Source organism: Pundamilia nyererei, unplaced genomic scaffold (genome assembly GCF_000239375.1).
Source record: "Pundamilia nyererei isolate P.nyererei 1_Seehausen unplaced genomic scaffold, PunNye1.0 scaffold00065, whole genome shotgun sequence".
Taxonomy (NCBI): Eukaryota; Metazoa; Chordata; class Actinopteri; order Cichliformes; family Cichlidae; genus Pundamilia; species Pundamilia nyererei.
The window spans coordinates 1,281,550-1,302,729 of NW_005187466.1; the positions used below are offsets into that span (position 1 = coordinate 1,281,550).

The 21,180-nt window shown below is 38.5% G+C and overlaps 1 protein-coding gene across 1 annotated transcript; it reads right to left on the reverse strand.

Annotated features, from left to right (window-relative positions):
• Nucleotides 1-242: 242 nt before the first annotated feature.
• Nucleotides 243-20,223, reverse strand: nt5c2b (5'-nucleotidase, cytosolic IIb). The gene is made up of 18 exons (XM_005735765.2): nucleotides 20,011-20,223; nucleotides 18,377-18,496; nucleotides 13,591-13,664; nucleotides 7,300-7,417; nucleotides 6,890-6,985; nucleotides 6,685-6,776; nucleotides 5,835-5,892; nucleotides 5,135-5,228; nucleotides 3,882-3,935; nucleotides 3,649-3,732; nucleotides 3,400-3,441; nucleotides 3,171-3,278; nucleotides 2,528-2,594; nucleotides 2,247-2,417; nucleotides 1,907-1,958; nucleotides 1,519-1,579; nucleotides 1,046-1,222; nucleotides 243-792 (listed from the first exon to the last, which is right to left on the reverse strand). The coding sequence occupies exons 2-18, from the start codon at nucleotides 18,475-18,477 to the stop codon at nucleotides 556-558; spliced, it is 1,686 nt and encodes a 561-aa protein (XP_005735822.1). The 5' UTR covers nucleotides 18,478-18,496; nucleotides 20,011-20,223; the 3' UTR covers nucleotides 243-555.
• Nucleotides 20,224-21,180: the final 957 nt, after the last annotated feature.

A 21,180-nucleotide genomic window follows, 5' to 3' on the forward strand; every position in this document is an offset into this window, starting at 1 on the left:
TGTCTGCACTGATTTTTCGGCACTTACGCCGTGACTGCAATGTGCATATTCTGTCAGTTTGTGTTACACTTCAAACTACAGTAGAAAGTCCAAACCTGGTGGATTAAACCGTAAACATGACCAAAACTAAGTGATCCACCAGCAGGACTTAAAACTCAGCTTATAAAAAGATAAAGAAACGTGGTGTGTGATGTCTGTTTGAGTGTGTGTGCTCTGTCTGTCTGCTGGGAGAATTATACAGAAATCAAATGAATTTACAAATCAAGAAGTTTGTGTTTGTTTTCTTTTTTAACTAAGCTCATACAGGTTTTGTTTAGAGGACCGAGCATGCAGTCTTCTGACAGTCATATGATCTCTCTTGCTACTGGTCCTTTACACTTATCCTCAGAAATTTGAAGAATGTGTACGTGTGTGAGCGTGTGTGATCACACATATGCACACTGGAGATGTTTTCCCCTCTCTGCCTCGCTTTGAAAGCAATCACTACTTGACTCTACTAGGAAAGATAAGAAGGCAGGAACGGGAACATGGCTCCCCTCTAAAGGTCCTATTATATTACTCTTCTTCTTCTTCCTCCTCCTCATCATCATCCTCATCGTGACAGTGAGTGATCTCCTGGGGAGTCTGAGGGAACAGGTTGGGTGGCTTGATCTCGCTGAATGAGCGGGTCAGCTGGTTGCGCTTGCACTCTAGCTCTTTGCAGTCGCTGCAGTGGGTGCGGTTGCGGGTAGCCAGCGGGGACTCTGTGTCGATGTCCACGTGGGTGTGTTCAACTGTTGACTCATGGGGCATCTGGAAGAGGAGAAATAAGAAAAATTGCTAAGCGATAGAATATGACTGGTCATATGCTCTTGACTAATTCACCAAGCTGTATACAGCATTTTTTACACAACAAGAACACAGTTAACCTTTGAAATGTTTTACGAACAATGACAGATCAGAACAGACAATTTTAGTATGTGCATCAGTGAAGTGTGGCAATGTGTCTGCATCTTAAGGGTGCGTGGTTTCATTCAATTCCCCCACTTTACATTCAGATACTCACTAGTATGTGTGACGCTCTGAAGAGGTAGCTGAAGGGGTAATACAGCAGGTTAATGAAGGAAGCTGCATACAGGTCGGCGTAACGCATCACTTGTGAGGCAAAGAGAGTCTGTCTGGAGCCGCTGCGGAACAGGCTACCCATCATGCCATAGCACATGTCCATGTCATGTGTCACTTTCTACAAAACAAGAAGAAAAAGAGAAACTGGTAAGCCTTCAAAATCACGTCAAAAAAAGAGGGACGCTGATTCATTAACCCTGGAAAGTACGGTTAATAAATTATTTGGGATGTCGTATTTGTTCAGTGAAACAGCTGAATCTGCATCTTTTTCCGACAGCCTATGAGAGACAAACACCGACTGAAAGGGCTCTTTGATGAGGCGGTTTAATGATTAGTCTCTATGAAACAAACAGCAGTAAAACCACGTAAGCAGCACATCTGTTGTCATAGCAGCAGAGGTCATTAAGGGTGTACCTTGATTCTCCTCTGGATAGTGCTGATATCTGGCCTTTCATTACTGCTGCTATCCAGATGCCTGAGAAGGAAGCAGGAGAAAAACGATGAGGACTGCGTGGGGGTGTGGATACTGATATCAGCCTCCTGAAAGATGATGAGTCAAAGAGGTGGCGTAACAGAGAATTGCGCCAGGCTATAAATAACGTCAGTGAACCTGCTTATCAGGTGCACACTTTGACACTTTAGACTTTACCCTATTGGCCCTGTGGGTTTCTGTTAAATATGCAGTATCCACACATGTATGCAAACAGACACTGTTACAGCCGAGAGCAAAGAGCAGCAGAATGGGAACCTGGGGGTAGGGGGGTGGGTGGGGGGGAATGAGGCTAAAGGTCACAGTTCTTACTTGTAGAGTTCTGCCAAGAAAACATCCAGGCCCTGGAGTTCCTCGAATAATGCTGGAAAACAGAAGGAGAGCGTGAATATCTCTCTCTTCAGCACATTTGAGTGCATGTACAGTTGCTGTACAAATATTTGAAGTTTTGAGAATGTATCCTTTGAGAGTGAGATCATTTACAGGTTTTTGTTTTGCACTTATAGATGTAGTTTTTGCACAACATTTTACATTTCAGATTGCTATTAAAGATCAAGTCCTTTCTGAGACTGAGAAAACATGCAGCCAAACTAGCCCTCCCACATGTCTGCACACTATGTGTTATTATGAGTCAAGTTCTTTCTAGACTCACAGCTCTTGTCGGTCCACACGTGAAGCTCCTGGGCCAGCTCAGGTATAACCAGGAATGTTCTCCAGCCTTGACGTTTCTTGGATTTGAGGATATCTCCAAAAATATGGTCCCCGATGTATACTATGTCCTTTCCCTTGGCCCCCAGCAAGTCACACACAATGTCTGAAGAGCCTGAATGACAGTAGCGTGTTACCAACTATGTATGCATTCTTAAGGTCCACGAATGACAGATGAATAAAGCCTAGCTCAAAGAATGAATGATGAAACAAATAAAGCCTTACCTCCAGAGTAGACTATCCCATGTTGCAGTGGTCCTGTGTAGGTTCCTATCTTTAGACGTCCTGTTGTCTGAAATGAAGAAAATAAATAAGTCACTAAAAAGTGGGTCTGAATAACCTAAGTGAAGTGAGTGACTGTTTTTGAATCATTCTGCAATTGCTCCATCTTCCTGAGAACAATCGTTTAATTACTTATGCACTGATGGCATATTTTTAGGGCCTTTACCTCTGCGTTTTTCTGGCATAAATTCATGCTTAAATTTACATAATGTTATGCTTTTTAAATCATTGTGATCATTGCCTTCCCATTAATATATATGTACCAAAATAATTGACATACAGACTTTGTCTAATCGACCCTAGAATGGATCCCAGGTTGAGCCAGTGACTAAATCAAAAATGCAAACTACGCTCGAACGACTATCTAACAAAAAATTCACTCATGCACTCTACACTGTTTTCAGTAAGCTGGCCCTCAGTTTGAAACAACTGGTGTGTTTTTGGAAAACAAAACGAAGAAATCCTGAGAAGCCCTGACTGAACAGCAAATAAGGGACAGACTGTAAGCCACAACATAACACATGCCAGCTAGGGTTCACTTATAATGTCTTCTCTGGCCAGAACTCTCTGTTCTGATTTTGCTTACTGTGTCCACTTGTCTGAGCACTGTACCCTCTGCGAAGAACAGCGGTTTCCTGGCATCCACCAGGATCAGATCAAAGTAGGACTGCCAGGGCCGGTGCGGGGTGCCAGGCTGGGGTGGATGGAAACACACAAACATGAGTACAAAGATAAAACCATGATGTACATTTATGTTTGACAATAATAAAAAAAAAAAATCGTCACCAAATGGAAATAGAAAAAATATGTTTTACCTTTGGGCCATGAGGGAAGTCGAACAAATAGGTCATGATTTTCTGTAACACAACACAACGTCTCTAAGTCTGATGTGACACATACTTTGTTCATAAGCTAATACACGTGTTACCGACAAACTGGTAGAAAGCTAATAAAAGGATCTCGGCATTAACTTACTGGCATCTAAGTCTTTCACTGTTATTGCATTACTGTTTTCCCTAATCAGTAAGTTTCCACCATAACTACACACACACACACACACTTACATCAGTGTATTTGTAGTCACTGTTGGTTGCCAAGAAAACCTTGGATACTTCATTCATTCGGCTGAGAAGAAGAGGCAGCTTTCCCTGGTGGGAACAGAGGAGAAGAAAAGAAAGAGAAAGAATGAAGCTCTAAGCATCTTTACAAACCAGCCTCTTCACAGACTACAAGAGTGTGAGACACTGTGTGTGTTTTCTCTGCAGCAGTGCACTCACAGTGAATACAAACTACTTACATCTTTCACTACATACTTCTCCAAGTTCTCCACAGTCTTCTCCTTCAGCGTACCCTGCAATGTGAGACAAAGGGGTTAGCAAAATCATCAATAACTATAGATATCAGTGAAAAATGCTGGATTTCCAGAAACGCTGATAAAAATTCTTAAAATGACAGGTAAACCTAACTCCTTTATTTAAAATTGCATTAACATTGGTATAATTTTTCAATCCATTATCATTATGCAATAATGCAACATTTCAAAAGTTTAATCATTAGCTTTAAGACATCACTGAAACGTGCTTACACATCTTGAACTCACTTCCTTTTCAGAGGATGCTCAGAGTGATGTTCAATTTTAGCACACGAAATTAAAACAGCTTTCTAGTGTCAAACTCTAAAGAAAAGATCACTATACACAATAAAGATCAGACATTCTAGTGAAGTAACATTTTAAAGTACAGCTGTATGGTTAATAGCAGTTTGGAAGCAGTAATTGGTGACGACTGCTGCAGAACCTTTGGGACCTTGTGTTGTTTAGTTGTGGCATAATCAGTGGTAGTGTTTCAAGAGTATCTCTAATTCTTCTGTAAACAACTTCTCCGTTTGCAAAGGTTTAAAAATTGGTTTACAGTCTAGGACAAATATGCATGTTTTAACTGCAGTTTATTTTGGAAACAGGTTTTAGTCCTTTTTAACTGAATATAAGAAGACATAGTTGACAGAATTTTAACTGTGAGTTTGTGTTAGTATGTTAGTGCAGGCATATATTTTCTGTGTACAGAAAATATATGCCTGCATATGAACGATATGATGAATGGCATTATTATTAAGACAGTCTCAAAATTTCCTGTATATGTCGTCTTCACAAATACATATCAGATAAAAACTGGGAGACATTATCCTGATGTTCTTAAGTAAATATTACAAACTTAACTGGATTCTGTCAAGAGACTCGATTCAGACATCGTATGAGGAAAATTTTACTTGGCTTGTTGGTGGCTGCCTTCTGTTATCACATTATGTTATATTTGGCCAGAATAAATAAGGAAGGTAAGACTTCCACCAAGACAGAGGAAGGGGTATCACAGAGATGTCAAAAGTATGAGAGGTTGTGATGATATAACATGCCAGTATGTTTATTTCAATTCAATTATTCTTTGCAAATAATAACTTGTCCTCAAGATATAATTTATGCACTCTATTTCATCACATGAACTAGTTTTAGTTCCAACAAATCAGATTAAATCTTAGTGGTTGCATGTGTTTTACCTTGAAATGGACCCAGTCAACAGCATCCCGGACATCCTGGAACATGCTTTTAAAGGACATGAAGAGGTCGCCATCTTTGAAGCCAGTTTCACAGCTGGGGGAGGGGAGCAAAGACACACACGTACACAGCCGTCGGACAGGCCATAGTTTTATAGAAGGTTTTCAAAAACATGACATTTGTTTTTTGTTTGCTTTTAAATGGGATAGCCTTCCCTTGTTGGAGGGGTCCCCAGCCAAACAGGAAAACATTCTCCCCCTAAAAGACCAACAACCAGGTTTCAGAGGACAAAGGACATGCAACCATTCCAGATTACATTCTCAAAAAAAAAATTACAGGCCATTAAATCTCCTTACTTTAACAGTCAGAGGATTATCTTGTTGTTATATCAGGATTTCATTCTCTGCAAATAGTTAGTAATTGTTTTTATTCCTATCTGAATTTGATAAGAATCCATACTTTTTCACAATTGGTAGAACAGATTAATAGATATAGTAATTGTAATCGAAACGAAGGGTTATTTGACTGAACTCCCATTGGATTAACAATAGAATTAGACGAGATTAGCAGCTGAGACACCTGAACCCTCCCATGCGTTAGGGCTTGCTCTTGACCCTTTGTGGCTTGCAACTGTCATGGTCTCATCATGCGGCGCCCAGAAACTTGTTGCAGGCCAGATAAAGCAGAGAAAGGTTTTCTTACCTGTCATATCTATCACAGTTGGTGAAGAAATCCACAAGGCAAGCAAAAAGGTAGGTCTCTGTGAAGGAAACAGGAAGATTGGAAGATAATGTCAAGAACCTCAGTGAAATTATTTGCCGCCCCAGCCTTCCAGATTTAGATTCTGTTGTACACATTCATCCCATTCTTCTGTATGGGAAAGTTCTTCCCACCACCACCGCAATACGCCAATTTTTATCATCGGACTTAAACACTGGTCTTATTGTTAAGCCCGCCAGAGACTTGACTTTATTTAGCAGCTAAGGAAATAGAGAGTCAGTCTGTAAGGTATGATCCATTTTATCCAGCTTCACATTAAGCCGCCAGAATCACCAGCAAGGCCAGAAGCATCATCCATGACCAATCCTCCCTTAACATGACCTTTTCCATTCTTTTCCCATTGGGCAAAACCATTACTAGCTGAACATATTTAGGGATAATACTTAACTCCAAGCTATTAGGCTCTTGAAGATGCATTGAAGCTCTTATTAATTCACTTTACCTACATCAGCTTGTGCTCATATAATCGAAATGCATTGGGCAATAAAATGTGTATGTATGTATCATGCATTTGCAATATTAACTGTACTACTTGCACTATGGAGTGTTCCCTTCTGCAATCTGGACTATATCCTGTTGCACTAAAAATCACTTTAAAGGTAGATACACTGAGCTACTATGGGCTGATCTGTTACATGCACTTGTATTTTGTATCACGTTGTGCGGTGCTGTGTGTTGTGGGATGTGTCTTGTTTTATATGTGAGCACACCATAACAATTCCTATCAGTTGTTTTGTTGAAATGGCTACAATAAGCTTGAACTTGAACCCACCTGGCAGATTGAAGAGGGTGTTGAGGATATAGAAACGCTCTGTATCATCTCTCTGGATAAACTTGTTGGGGTACCGTTCACGGATCTCTGGGCTGGAAAAAGCAAAAAAAGCACAAAAGAGAATAAAATGTTTTATCAAATGTTCATATTTATGCTTGTATGCAGAGATCTGTGCATTTTGAGGGGGAATGTTGAAAATACCTACCCTCGCAGGAAGTTGAATCCATGGACACAGACCAGGATATTACCGTAAGCATCAACCTTCAACAAGTTTCCATACATGGTATCAAACACAAGGCCTCTGAAAAAAGGAGCAGAGGGATGCATGATTTTGCAATGCACGAGTAAAACAGCCTTTCTAACTTTCTAACAATCTTGGCACTTAAACTCCTGTCACTTGTTATCTTTTACTACAAAATAAATACAGTGACACTGAACTTTGCACAGGTGATGGGGTTTTTCATACTATTACTTGGCTAAGATAGATAGCTCAGCTAAAAGGTTATCTGGACTACAAAGTTTAGAGATTAGGCAACAGAAACAGCAGTTGGTCAATAATCTGATGGCCACGATCAGCCTCATGATGTCTGTGCAGAGAGATGGGATTGGTCTCACCTGGTGGGAAATGATGGGTCATAGACGAAGCTCAGGAGCTCCTGAGGATAACCGATGGACACTAGCCGTTCCACTGTCAGCTCAAAGCCTAATGATTCATATTCAGGTGACTTATACACTACAAAGGAAACACATACACATTAGTTTAGTAAATAATGCCAGCTGCCCATAAAAGTGTCCTGTAGACACTTTAAAAACTGTGAAATGTTACATGAAAGTAGTTAATATTTTATAAATACATACATATAGAATCAAACAAATGATTGGTTATCAATATAACAGATTTTAAATCAGATGTTTAAAAACTTTTTCCCCTGTTTATTTGAATTTGTATTTATTACCTTTTGTAGGATAACTACTTTAATATTGACGGTGATGCTGTACTGAAATGGTATCGATCTGAAAACCTGACTCAAAATTATACAAACAATGTTGTATTTAAAAACCCCAGAAGCATAGCCTGTGGGGTGATTCGATGGCAAACAATGGTTAATGAGGTGATATGCATTTTGTTGCACTTACTCAAGTTACACAACAAATAAGTTTGAGTTTTCAAAGGCCACCTTATCCATTTGAGATCATCTTGTCTGTATTTTGTCAACAACATGTTTTCACTCTACTGGAACATCCCCTCACACCCAATGCCCTTCTCAGTCCTGGCTACCAACACAGACCAGGATGTTCTGCATGTAAATCCACAAAGAAAGAGGATCAGGCGGGCAAATGAAAAATCACTTGATGTAAAGCAGTGGCTTTAATGAGCCCAACTGACGAGCCCCTAACCCGTCACTGCCAGCGGTAGATATTTACCCCAGGCTAAACGAAAAGCGAGACAGGAGTGGGCTCTGGAAATTAAAACATACAGTGATGCAAGGCTAAAAAAAGACTGGCAGAGGATTAAAATGCTTTCTGACAGGGGGAAAGAATATGTCAGATGTTATAAATATAAAACAGAGAATGCACTGGTGTTAATGCTTGCTTTCTATACCCCCAGTGGGGTGGTGGAAGGCCCCTCAAGGGTATGAAATATTGGCTGATGATACTTAGAGAAGAGTTAGTTGGAGGGAACAGCACTGTAGGTCAAGCAGGAAAACATCTGTGTCCTACTCTGGAAAACGTGTGTGTATACACAAGTCCTGGGTTATACAGAGAGATGATAAGTACACAGAGAAGTACAGGAAAAGCCTGGGTTCACTAAAGCTCTGTTCTTTTGTTGACACCTTTACTCTGTAAGCATGAATTCAATCCAATTTCATTTAAACAGCGCCAAATCACAACAATAGTCGCCTCAAGGCGCTTTATATTGTAAAGTAAAGACCCTACAATAATGCAAAGAAAACAAAGAAAACCCCAACAATCATATGATGTAACTGCATGAGGCAGTTTCTGCATTTTAATCACGTAACCTCTTGTAGTTCACCCCCTGCTGTGTTCTCCCAGTAAACAGGGTTTGGGCCCTCTGCCCAGAGCAGCAGCAGCATACACCAATATAACTGCATTCCCCCCTCCTCTTTGCTTACTTGTAATATTCCTCATGAGTTGCTACAAAGAAGCCTATTTTAAAACCTGTTTCCCCTATGTCACCCTCTTCACTTGAGGTCACTGGGAGTCTCTCTTTACATGTTGTCTTTTGGAAATTAGTACATCCCACACATAAAACAGAATAAATCAAATCTCATTACGAGTTTGTCAGGCTGGAAAACTGAATCAGGAAAATGGTTTGATATATAATAATTATTCTAGACAATTTTAAAAACCTATGGGACAGCTAAAACTCCCTACTACACAAAGTTAATATTAGGTCAAAAGCCACTAAAGTTCCCCCAGTAATTGGCTTAAAATGTCATTTTGTCCATAATGTTACTGTTTAATGAAAGTGCACCAGCCAGCGTTAAGTTTGGAATGAACCATGGTTAGGTATTTTATGTTAAAAGCCCTTTACATCAAATCTTCGAACTGTGAACTGTTGATAGACTATCGTAGAACTGTATTTCATGAAAGCCACACCCAAGACTACATAATGCAACATAAAGCTGCATGTTTTAGTAAATGAGACAGCTGAGATGCTCATGTTTACTGCATTTTTTGTAAACAGGAAGTTGGGTTATTGTTGTTTGCTGTGTCCTTGACTCTCTCCCCCTGTGGTGGGAACTTCAGAGATCTGTTTCCCTTTTTATCCCCAATGGGACTGATGCCAGATAATTATACTCCCACTGCTGAGCAGCAACGTATGTCTCCAGAGTTTATAGGCCAGGCCACCACAGGCCTAGATGTAACGTAGACCTCTTGCATACAAGATAAACAACCAGCAGAAAGCCCTTCTGCTGATAGACCCTTATCTCCAAATCAGATATAGTGTGTCGTACAAGGAGACTCTATCTGACCCATTTCACACAGCAATAATTTAACTTGTGTCTTAATATTTGCACAGAATAAAGTGGAAATGTAGGCCTCTGTGACAAATTTGCAACACTATGAAGCATATTGTGGGAAAAGTTAGAAAGCTTAAACATTGCCTCAGGGGCACACATTCCAGCCAAAAGTCTGTGAGAAAACTAGGACAAACCTGCTTGTATCTCTCACTGCAATCTGGGCCTAAAACTGTGTTTGAGCAACTTTCTGCAGGGTGTTACGTGTTCCCTTTAGGAGCAGAAGAACAGATGACGCAATGTTGTCTCAACCAATGCTAATTCAGTTTACAAAGTCTTACGAAATGTATGATATTTGCAATTTGTTTGCACTAAAGCTTTAGAATAGAACAAACTTTTCACCTCTTCTTATCCTCGTGTTGAGCAAAATGGCACAAAATGTCTCATTCTGGAAGTCACTGTACGTCATTACACTGATGCATGACGACAATACATTATGAGATTGTCTATAACAATCTAAAATACTTATGCTGATATTAAAAACAAGCCCTGAAATCACATTTTCTTTGACCGTCTTTATTCCAAGAGCTATAGACAGTCATATGAACACAAATACTTTAATTTTTGGTTAATTAGTTCGTTTACATTGCATTTCTTTTATAGTCTGTGCTCTTCTCAAACGTTTGAAAGGGATAACAGGAGCACAGCTAGTAACAGGCGATGGTGAAGTCTCCAAGAACCAATCGTAATTTCTCAATATCTGAATTAAAATGGAATTCCCCTGTTGCTGGCATAGTGAAATTTGATTACACAGCAAGCTTTATGAATGGATTAGATTGTTGCTTCTTTCTTGAATACATTTAAATGTATCAAAAATGCTTTGACATCTGAAACCAAGGTCACAAGAACTTTAAAGGCACCTTAATAGTTTTTTTCCTTCGCATTCCTAGCAATATTTCCTTTCCAAACTTTACCTTTTTTATTCGATAGATAAGATGTGATTTTTCTGAGCTTTTTAAGGTATTTTAGTATGTCACCGTAAGCACAAGGATTAATCCAGAAAAACAGAGACAATTATCTTCATGAATCAGGACATGGAGTGCATTTCCTGCTTCAATCACAATCGCATACCAAAGTAAAGAAAAAGTTAACTTATTAAAACATTTTATAATATGACCGTTATCTTCAGCTTAAATTCACTATGCAGAACTGCAATATATGCTGAATACACACAATAGTAGTCTTTGCACGGTGTGATATATGCTAAACTGATTACAGTTGACAGGGACTGTGTTTAAAATTCACCCAAAGCCTCACACAATCTCCGAAGATAAGCAAAATCATTACATTAGGTTTTGCATACGTTCAATTAACTTAAGGGTTTTCCCCAAAACCCACTATTTTTTCAAAATGCTTAATGACTGCGAAAAGAATTACTGAAAAACTGCTCTTGGTTTCTCTGAGTTTTAGACTTTCTTGCTCTGTTTGGAAACACTCGACACACCATAGACATGCCACAATGAAGGCAGTGAACTCAATAAAATACACAACTCTTTAATCATGTTGACAACTGCTCCCATCCACTCCCAATATGTTACACTCAGCCACCGCGCTTGTTATGCAAAGAGTACATATTTGAGAACTGCTAGCTTAAAATAGCAAAATATCTTCAAATCTTACAGATTCTTGCAAACTTATCTACAAACTGAGACAGGAGCCCCTCATCTCTGTGGGAGCAGCACTGTAGGCAACATCATCAGAAGTGGACAGTGGAGATTGAAATAGCAACTAATGTTTAGTTTTGTCATACTTTCTAAACTATAATCTGTGTTTTCATTTGTTCATGTGTACCAAAATTTCCTGACAGATATTATTGAGTTTTTACATAGTGATTTAAAAAAATAAATTATGTTTCTGCTTTAAATCTCTATTTTTATAATCCCAATCTTTCTTCCTTACCTTTTTCCATAAACATTGCACGCAAAAAGCAAGTAATATTTGAAATGTACATATTTAAGGCGTGCTGCACATCTGAACCGCCTTCTATCACATAGCGTTGCATGTGATTAAGCAACAGTCAATCTGAGGAAGCAGTTCTGTGATCAAAATGTGAACACTCTCCAAAGATACACGATAGCCACCCTTCAAGCAAACATTAACACTTGGTTATGAGCTTCCATAAAGAGAGTCATGTCAACAGCTGAGCATCTGTAAAATCTCTTATACCCCGAATGGTGATAGGGGTCCAGAGTCAAAGAAGAACTACAAGTGACTCTTGTTCTCAGGGGAGCCGTCATTGCTGAACTCAACAAACAAACGTGACCTGTTTTTCAAAGTCAGGGAAGATTTATTTTTAGATGTGTAGAGACCGAAAACTGGAGCTGAGTCACAGAACAAAGTGGCATGAAAAATCAGGATATTTTTAGCCAGGTTGCTAGCCACTAGGAAAAAGAACATACACAATTAAGTCTGTGTTACAGAGAGCTACTGCTGGCTTAACATTTCGTTATCCTAGTGTTATGGCATACTCAGTGTATCACTATCATTGACCTAAATAATACTTTATGAACAACAAGCTGTGGTTCAGGGGCAATGGTAGGGTACCCAAATATAGAGCTGAAAAGACAGGGATACTATAGACTTCAACATCTACACCAAACATGAGGTCACAGCACATTTAACAGCTAGGGAGTTTTTTTCAGCTTCTAAAGGCACATAAATAAATGCGCTCTCAAAATCTAAATTTAACGTGACAACCACAAAGTTGGTTTCCCTTTCAGTCAATGCCACTCCAAGACACTTTTATAGATTCATTACATAACGTTTATCAAGATAGGAATGGTCATTTTGACAAGACTGTATTGTTGATGACAGCACAGACGAGCCATGTAAACTGAGAATGTGCTATACAACACTCCAGCCAACTTGGCCTGCATACCAAAACCCTAAAAAGTGCTGATTAATTAGATCAATAAATTGATCAATTGTTTATTAAATCTAAAACACTTTTGGACCGTATATAATAAACGTCTCTTAAAAACTGGCAAATTTAGAATTAAAAAGAAGTAAAAATAAAAAAAAGATCAAAATCATAAAAATAATTATAATCTGACTGTGACTTTGTCATTGGGTCTCTTCTTTTCAGCTGTTATGTTGTAGAGTTAATGGTATGCTTGGGATCATTGTCCTCTTGCATGACCCAGTTTCGACCATGCTTTAGCTGTCTAACAGATAGCATCATCTTTGACTCAGGTATACAGAGTAGTTCATGGTCAGCTCAGTGACTGCATGGTAACCAGGTCCTACAGTTGCAAAAAACAAACAAACAAAACCCCCCCAAATTATCACCTCTTCACTACTGTTCTTGACAGTTGGTATAAAGTGTTTGTGCTGATATGCTGTACTTGGTATTCAAACTGTGCATTATAGTCAAAGAGCTCCACTTTGGTGTCATCTGTTCAAATGTCATTGTTCTAGAAGTCTTGTGTTGATTTTCTGTTTGTTTGGGGGTTTTTTTTTTTTAATTTGGTTTTAAAATTTTCTTTCCATTGTCAGAACTTGGGGTAAATTTGTGGGGTCCTCTCCTGGGAAAACTGTGACATTGTGATAACACATCTCAATTGTTCAATCCAGAAAACTGCCAAAACGTCTGCTTTTACAGAGGTGGTCCCACTTGCTGATGATCAATTAATCAACTGTATCCGATTAGCACCTGGACGCTATTTACAGTCTTAAGTCCAGGAACCATTTAGGGTATAATTTGTTATAATAGGACTGCATAGTACTGTGAAATCTCTTTTTCAAATGATAAATAGGCATTTTTTTCCCTCCGATCACTCACTTCATTAGTTAACTGATTATCCAAACTCTGATCTGATTATGACTGATTGTAATTGATTGTGTGATTGTGTATTTAGCTTACCTGCTAAAGTGTAATCCATATCAAAGCCAAAGCACTTAATCTTCTCCATTGCCAAGCTTCTGTTGACAAAGATTCTGGGGGGAAAAGGTTTTTGTAAATTTTATGTAATCATCCGCAACAAATTATGACTCATAGCAGTTGCCCCAAGTGAGAAAAAGAAGAATGTTATCCCACATATACATATCCAACAACTATCATTTTTTCTTCCAAGTACAACTTTTAAATTTTATCAAAAGGTACATCTATAGATTTACATTTTATCAAGTCAGGTAATTTAGACTCAGTGCATTTCACTGTGCATGCATAGACTGAGGTGTTAAAATAACTGTGAAAATCAAATCTAGAAAAATACATAAAGCAAATGTAAAAAACACAAAAATAAGAGTGTAACTCTTAAAAAAATAAGAGTGTAACTCTTATTTTTGCATTCTTTTGTACAGTTATGATTACAAACCTCGGTGTCACCTCTATGAGCTTGCAGTTTGAGTTTGTTTGCCAAAAAAAAAAAAAAAAAAGACTACACTAAATAAACAATGATATAGGTGATTTATAGATTTGACTGATAGTTATAGCCCTATTTTTTCAGATTTTTTGTACAGTCTCATTACTTCAAATTATTCTATCCACATAAATCATAAAATGAAAATATGATAAGTTCTAACATGGACAAATCTTGTTTACTGTTGGGTGTCCTTGAGTGTCTAATCTAAAGGTCAGAAAAAAAAGATGAAGTTACTACCACTACTACTACTACTCCAAATTTGGCAATTACCACACAGTGTAAAAGAATAAATTATGTTATTGTGTTAGGTACAGAGCCTTAAGAAGCCAAAAGGCAGCTTATGACAAGTACTTAAGAAGAGCTTACCAAGTCATTTCAGCCTTATTAAACACCAACATATAACACATAATTAACTACATTTTAGGTGCTGTAATGAAAATGAGAACTAAATATCCATTTCAGATCACTTCATCTTTGTATGTACTGGAAATACCATGCGAGGATGATGGTTCTTTGATACTTTCATTATTACAAGTTGTTTGTTTCTCTAGAGCGTATTTTATGAGATCTACTTGCTGGCGTGTTCCTTAACGATAATAGTAAATTAATACACATAATTAGTTCTGATAATATCTTAAAATACTTTAATATAAAGTGGCCACGATGAAAACCAGCGCTTCGTAGACACAGAAAATACAGCCACACACTGTCTGCGTAACTCTGACTGCTAGCACAGACCTACATAACTTATCTTCTACAGCTGTGACATAGTTGAAATTCTATACAAGTCAATATTTAATCATACAAGAACCGAAATATGTATCAGACCAACAGAAAAATCAAGAATGACACTAAATTAAAAACAAGGGTGAACTGATACACAAGTCTAAAACTGCAAGGCATCTAATCTTCTCATTTTTCTGTGACAATGGTCTATTTATCTTCACCAACGTCTAAATCAGTTGTGAAATACCTGGCAGCAGCTCCATAGTGAACAAGTTCCCATTTAGAGCAAAGTCCACGACACGACTGGCAATGCATTCTGTGTGAAATTAAACCTCGGTTTGACTCTCCGGTGGTCTGACACTGCTCCAGCAACGCAGGGCAACACTGGACCCACAAACAAAACCCCCCTCCCTCTCTCTCTTTGCTGTCTTGCCATTCAGAAATTTTCTGACTTGTTGCAAAAATGATTGTGGCCATTCTGCGTCATTCTCTGTTGTTGTGTGCTGTCAGTCAGGGTTGTTGTGAACCATGATGTTTGTGGGCCCTCAAAGACATCTAGAACAATCACAAGTCAGGTAGAATCAAGCACGCCAGTGCCACAAGCTACAGCTGCTTCCCATTACTCACATCTGGTTGAATATACACATTTGTCGTTGGCCTACAACTACTGGTTATTTTTTAAATTCATTTTTGTGGCCGTGAAAACTGCCAGTTGTGATTTTCAACAGAAAATTACCTCTTCAAATATCCTTAGACTTCTTTATTCAAATAAAAATTTAATTAAATATGTTTATGCTGTAACTGTTAACAAAGTTAATAGTACTTTTTACTTTCTTTCTTTTTTTAAATGTAAATCCTTTCTTACAAATAAATACATTTTGTAGATGAAATTAAGCGCTACTGAATCTCAAACTGATCACCTGTAAAAAAAATAAAAATAAAAAAAAAGATTTGCAAATTCAGGTTAACGACCTTTTAAACTTGAAAAACGTGTACTCAAATATCAAAATGCTATATCAAATTTGATCATCTATATTTATTTTATATATTTAGTTGCTTATAAAAAAATGAGCCTATTCTGGCCTTATTTTGACATTTAACATTTAACACTGGCTCATCAAAATAGGATGTGCTCCTCATCAGCCAAAACAAATACAGTCAACATTTCGCAGGGATGAACAAAGGATTCAATGTTTAAATCTTTTCTATTTCTGTTTTGCTGGTGCCATTATGATGTAACCTCTTGCCAGATGCCTGTGGGAGGGGTAGTAAAGAACGGCCATAAATGATAAAGCGTGCCCCTCCTAAGATCAATTACTGTAGTCAGCCTTGACTTTGGCCCTGCTGACATCAGTATTGCTTCAAATAGCACCTACAAGTGAATCCCTTAATAACTTTTACTCCATCTGAGCGCAGCTGAAGAACAATCAGCCAGATTTTTTCCACTGCGCTCTAATCTCATGCAGACAGTGACTCGAACGTTTATCTGCACTGGGCAGAGCCATCAGCCCCCTGCAATGTGATATACACAGGGTGCACTGTTTCGGCTGAGCTCTTACTTTGTTGGAAAGGCCTTTCTGAGTCTGTAAGATAAACAAAAGGTCACGCTTAAATCAGTAATGAGTTCACTGACCAAGAACTTCTGTCACATTGTTTCAAAGAGCACCTTTGAACTTTCACTTAGCACTGCATGTGTAACCCTTTGCTGGTTCATGAACTGGTTGATTTATTCCCCAGCAGCACATGCAGAACAAACAAATGAGTGATGGTTTCATAAACCTTGTGAGCACTGCATATTATATAATAGCATGGAAGAAAAGCAGTACCCATTGTAAACATGCCTTAGAGTTAAACATTGAAAAGAAACACTCATTTTATTGCTCTGACAGGGAATAAACCCCTGATTATGTCAGTATAACTGAACGGACTTTACTACAAGCAGGTAAAGGAACAAGGATGTTTATAAGTGAAAAGATATATTAATGGTCAATAAAGCTACTTACTATAAAGTCAAAGCCATAAAATCCCTGCAAAACCAACTACATGTTTAATATGCTGAGCATATCTGGATCTCGAGTCGTCCATTTAGCCCGTGGGTCTTGTCATTCTGCTGATGTTTCATGAGTGAAAAGGTTTGCATAACAGCTACAAAGACCACACCCCAGTCACAATCAATTCTATGAAACATCTAAGGCAGCACAGCCTGCTTCACAGTCGAAGTGACAAAGACACGTAGCCTAGTACATGCTGAGCACCAATGGCAGACTACAAGTAAAATAAGACGGGAATTAAACTGGAAAACACAGCACGCTAACAGGATAATCACAGATATAATCACAGATTAGTCAGTCACTCTGTTATAATGACAATAAGTGATACACAATGTAAAATCTAAGAAACGCACTTTAGTATATTTTTAAAATGTATGACATGCTTTGCCATGATGAAATAAATAGTAACAAGCTACTGTCATAAACTGTTGGGGAATCCAAAGACCACCCAACACAACTCAACTGGTTAAGTCATGATTTGAGTTATCCTTGTTATAGTTACTTAACTATACATAACTACATAACTATATGTTACTGTTGGTGTAAAAAATAAATTAATCAATCAATCAATTCTTAACAGAAATACAAAAAACCCCAAATACATTTTTAAAAAAACCTTAACGAAACAATGTTTCTTACTAAAGAGAAAAACATCATTACAAAGTAAAGACACAGAGGCAATACCTTTAGTTTTAGTTTCAAATTCCTAAACACATTAAGTATGAGGCAGCAGTGTGAACTGAGTCTGGCACATGTACATAGATGTGAGTCAAATCCTAATAACTGATCTGAACTTTATAAATTTGTCCTTTAAAAGCAGACCTACATTATAATAACCAAAGACTAGAACTAACACTGAAACTGAGAAAAATAAAACAAAACAAAACTAAACATTTCCAAGCAATAAAAGCTAAGCTGAAACAAACAAACACACTCGTGAAACAAAGGAAATTAACTCAATTTCTTTGACTACTCGCTGATGACAAATTGGAAATAAAAAGGAAACAAAAAACACAAACATAAGCTGTCCGAAATTAATAATGGTAGTTTCTTTAGTGTCCTGATGTCTGTATCACAGAGCGGCCCTGGATTCCTTTGTGGTTCTGTATATAACTATGCAATTCATTCTGTAAACCCCTCTGTGGTGGGTGGCCATCCAATCCATCGTTTTAACAAACAGAAACTGCATATTATTAGTTTTCATATTACAGAATGGACGTCCACAATATTTTATTATTACCTGCAGATTTAACCTCTGAATGAAAGCTGAATTATGAGCACTATTAATCCTTATATTACAAGCAGTATTTTCTTTATGTTGCGCTGACAGCCCCAAATTACAAATGCTCAAATCTTCCTGAAAACTATCATTCATTTACTTTCATTTCTATTCATAAATCAAAATCATCAGTCCAGGAGTTTTATTTGTTTTTTCCACAGTAGTCTCTGTCTGGCTGCTTAATCTATGCTGTGAAATGTCAGTGTGTCCCTTGTGGATGTTTCATACCTGTGGTAGGGCTCCCTCCTGTACTTCTTCATTGTAAGGCCGTCCATGTTGGCGGGCAAGTCTGCATAGTTCTGCAGTCTGTCACTCCATGAAGTGGTCATCTTTTTAACTGTTCAGTCTCTGGAGAGAAAAGAAGAAAGAGACACAGAAGGCCTAAATGTAAGTTGCTGAATATCGGTGTTGATCAGACAACAAAAGAGGGAAAAATCCCCATTAGAAGCAGCAAAGTCTGTGGTGAATAGAAATATAATTCAATCACACCTTGTCCTTTAGACTTTAGAAATGGGATTATGTGGATGAGCTAATCAAGTTCCAACCTGTAGAAATTGAGTGGTTTAAAACTTGGAAGGAGCCAAACCAATATCCTGATAATTTGGTTATCATCGCCTAATTATGGTGTTTCCTGTGTAATTATCAAACTAGGATTAGATTACACAGTGGAGGGTGAGGACCTACTGTATGTAAAAGTTCAAGACAGATTAAAATGAGAGATAAAACAAAGACATGTGATACAATTTAACATGGGGATCATGGTAGTCAGAATATGAATGGGTCCTTATTTGGTTATAACATCAGATCGCAAGCAAAAAAGCTGAGACCTAAAAAAAGAGACATATGGGAAGTCTTGTGGATTTATGCTCCAGTGGAATGCAAGCCTAGTTTCTGGTTTTGTCTTTTAGCTTAAAAGGCCAGTGTTGTGTGTTTTTTTTCCTCTTATGCTGACATGCTGTCATTCCTATACTGTTGCTGGAGAGGCTGCAGGAAGGAAGGGTAGAGATCAGCTTTCTTCTTCTTAGTGCCAGCACAAAAGCAAATGAGAATCACATGCTGAGGCAAAGAACTGTCAACAGGGCCACAGACATAAAAAACAAACAAAAACCACTGCAATCAGTGTGCAGCTTCACAGAACACAAAACAAAAACTTCAGCTGATTTCATCTGAAACATTATTTTAACTGTTCGTATTTAAAAACAAGTATGGACACAACTGGTAGACAAATCACTTTTTTGTTATTTTACAGCTTGTTTGCTTTCTTAGCTCTATCTTAATTGCCCATGTTGTGAAATGGGTCCTATGGGGTCAGAAGGAAGCTCTGGCTTGCAAAAATCCACAGCTAAGCATTACGAAAACCTGCTCAACTCAACAGTACTGCAGACAGCAGCTGAAAAGCAAACATAACTTAGAGCAGGCTTTGTTTCCTCTGCTCAGTCTTGGAGAGAGAGCGTGGATCAACGAGTACTGCAACTGTACAGCGGGTGAAGCTAACTGTCACTTGTTTTTGGCGAAGAAATCACGCCAGCTCTTTCTTGAACTCCGCAGTCAGAGAAAACAACGGTGAATACTCATAGATTATCTGAACCTAATGTAAAAGTATCTCGACAAGCTAGAACATCTCGTTCGCGGGGTTACCGAACAACATCCCGTTATTTACCACCGGACTACGGGGCTAGCTAACACTCCGCTCAAACCGCCTCCGTCCAGCTCTTCTTTATCTGACATTGATGCGAAGGGCAGCCAGAGGTGGTCCAGGCACAGCTAACGCGTTAGCTGGCTTTGACACAAAAACACGAAGACTTGAAACTGTGGGAGCAGATTTCACTTTGTTCAGCTGCGGTTGGCGTTACTGTACTCACCTCTGAGTTCCTGAATAAAACAAATGCGCCGTCGGTTACTCTGAGCATGCGCCTTGAGCTGCGTGCAAGTCGCAGGAAAAAGTGTATATTCTGACAGAAAGCTGTGGGCGAAGCGGTGACGAGTACTCTGCAAAGCCAGGTATGTAATAGCTGTCCGTGCCCTGCCTGCTCCCTGCTGTCTCGCTCTCTGCTGCCAGCTGCTGTTATGAGACATTCAGAGGGCGGCGTTAAGTTCTGTCTATCACAGAGGGGCGGGACCATCAAGCGCCGTGGCACAAACACGTGACCCCACTTGAATTAGGCTTCACTTTATAACAAATTAATTAATTAATTTAGAAAAAATAATATAACATAACGATTCAATAATAATAATAATAATAATAATAATAATAATAATAATAATAATAATAATATTTGATTTTAGCAATATGCTAAGCAAGTCTAATATGCATATGCAACTTCTATACTGGGTGTGTCAAACGAACTATAAGATGTGTGTGTAGGTTCTCAATCATTCAGGTCGTGGTACTCACTCTCTTTCCAAGCTCTTTTGAAACTATAAGATGTTAACCTTTCCTAAATGTTGATTTTACAAATTTTCTGGCCTTTTGGAGGTGTCGTTTTGTTTTTGACACACAGGAAAATTCATATTCCATTGGATAGTTACAATAACCAGGGACTGAACTGTTAGGGCCTCCAGGACGGGGGCTGAAGCCACAAGCTGGTGTACTACTAGTGCTGGTCCCAAGCTGATATAAATGGGGAAGGTTGTGTCAGGAAGGGCGTTGGGTCCAAAATCTTTACCTAACAAAATATGTGGATCATCAAGACTGAGAGCGGAAGAATGCTTGTTCAAAGGCAGTGAGGGAGAAGCCAGGAGTGTGGAGGTGAGAGTAGGGACTTTTTTTAGACTGTAGAGATTACTGGTAATAGCTAATAAGACCACAGAGAAGCCTAATATATGTGATGATGAGTGTTGGTGTGACAGAGGTAGATGATCTGCTGTAGTGTCTCATAAAGGCAACAGCCAAAATAAGAAAAATATCTAGGACCTCTGCCTAGAGGCCCTACATTAGGTGATGTTTTCTTCATAGGGGTATTGTGAGTTCTTCGTCATCTGGCCCCTCAGCAAGGACCAATTTACCTGAGACCCCACACAGGCAAATACCC

What these genes read in the sequence shown, in the direction of transcription:
- nt5c2b (XM_005735765.2), bottom strand. Translation starts at nt 18,477, where the DNA reads ATGACCACTTCATGGAGTGACAGACTGCAGAACTATGCAGACTTGCCC. An exon ending in TATGGATTACACTTTAGCAG is followed by an intron (nt 7,418 to 13,590) that starts GTAAGCTAAATA and finishes TTTCCTTTGTAG; the next exon opens with TGTATAAGTCACCTGAATAT. An exon ending in TTGACTGGGTCCATTTCAAG is followed by an intron (nt 3,936 to 5,134) that starts GTAAAACACATG and finishes CTCACATTGCAG; the next exon opens with GGTACGCTGAAGGAGAAGAC.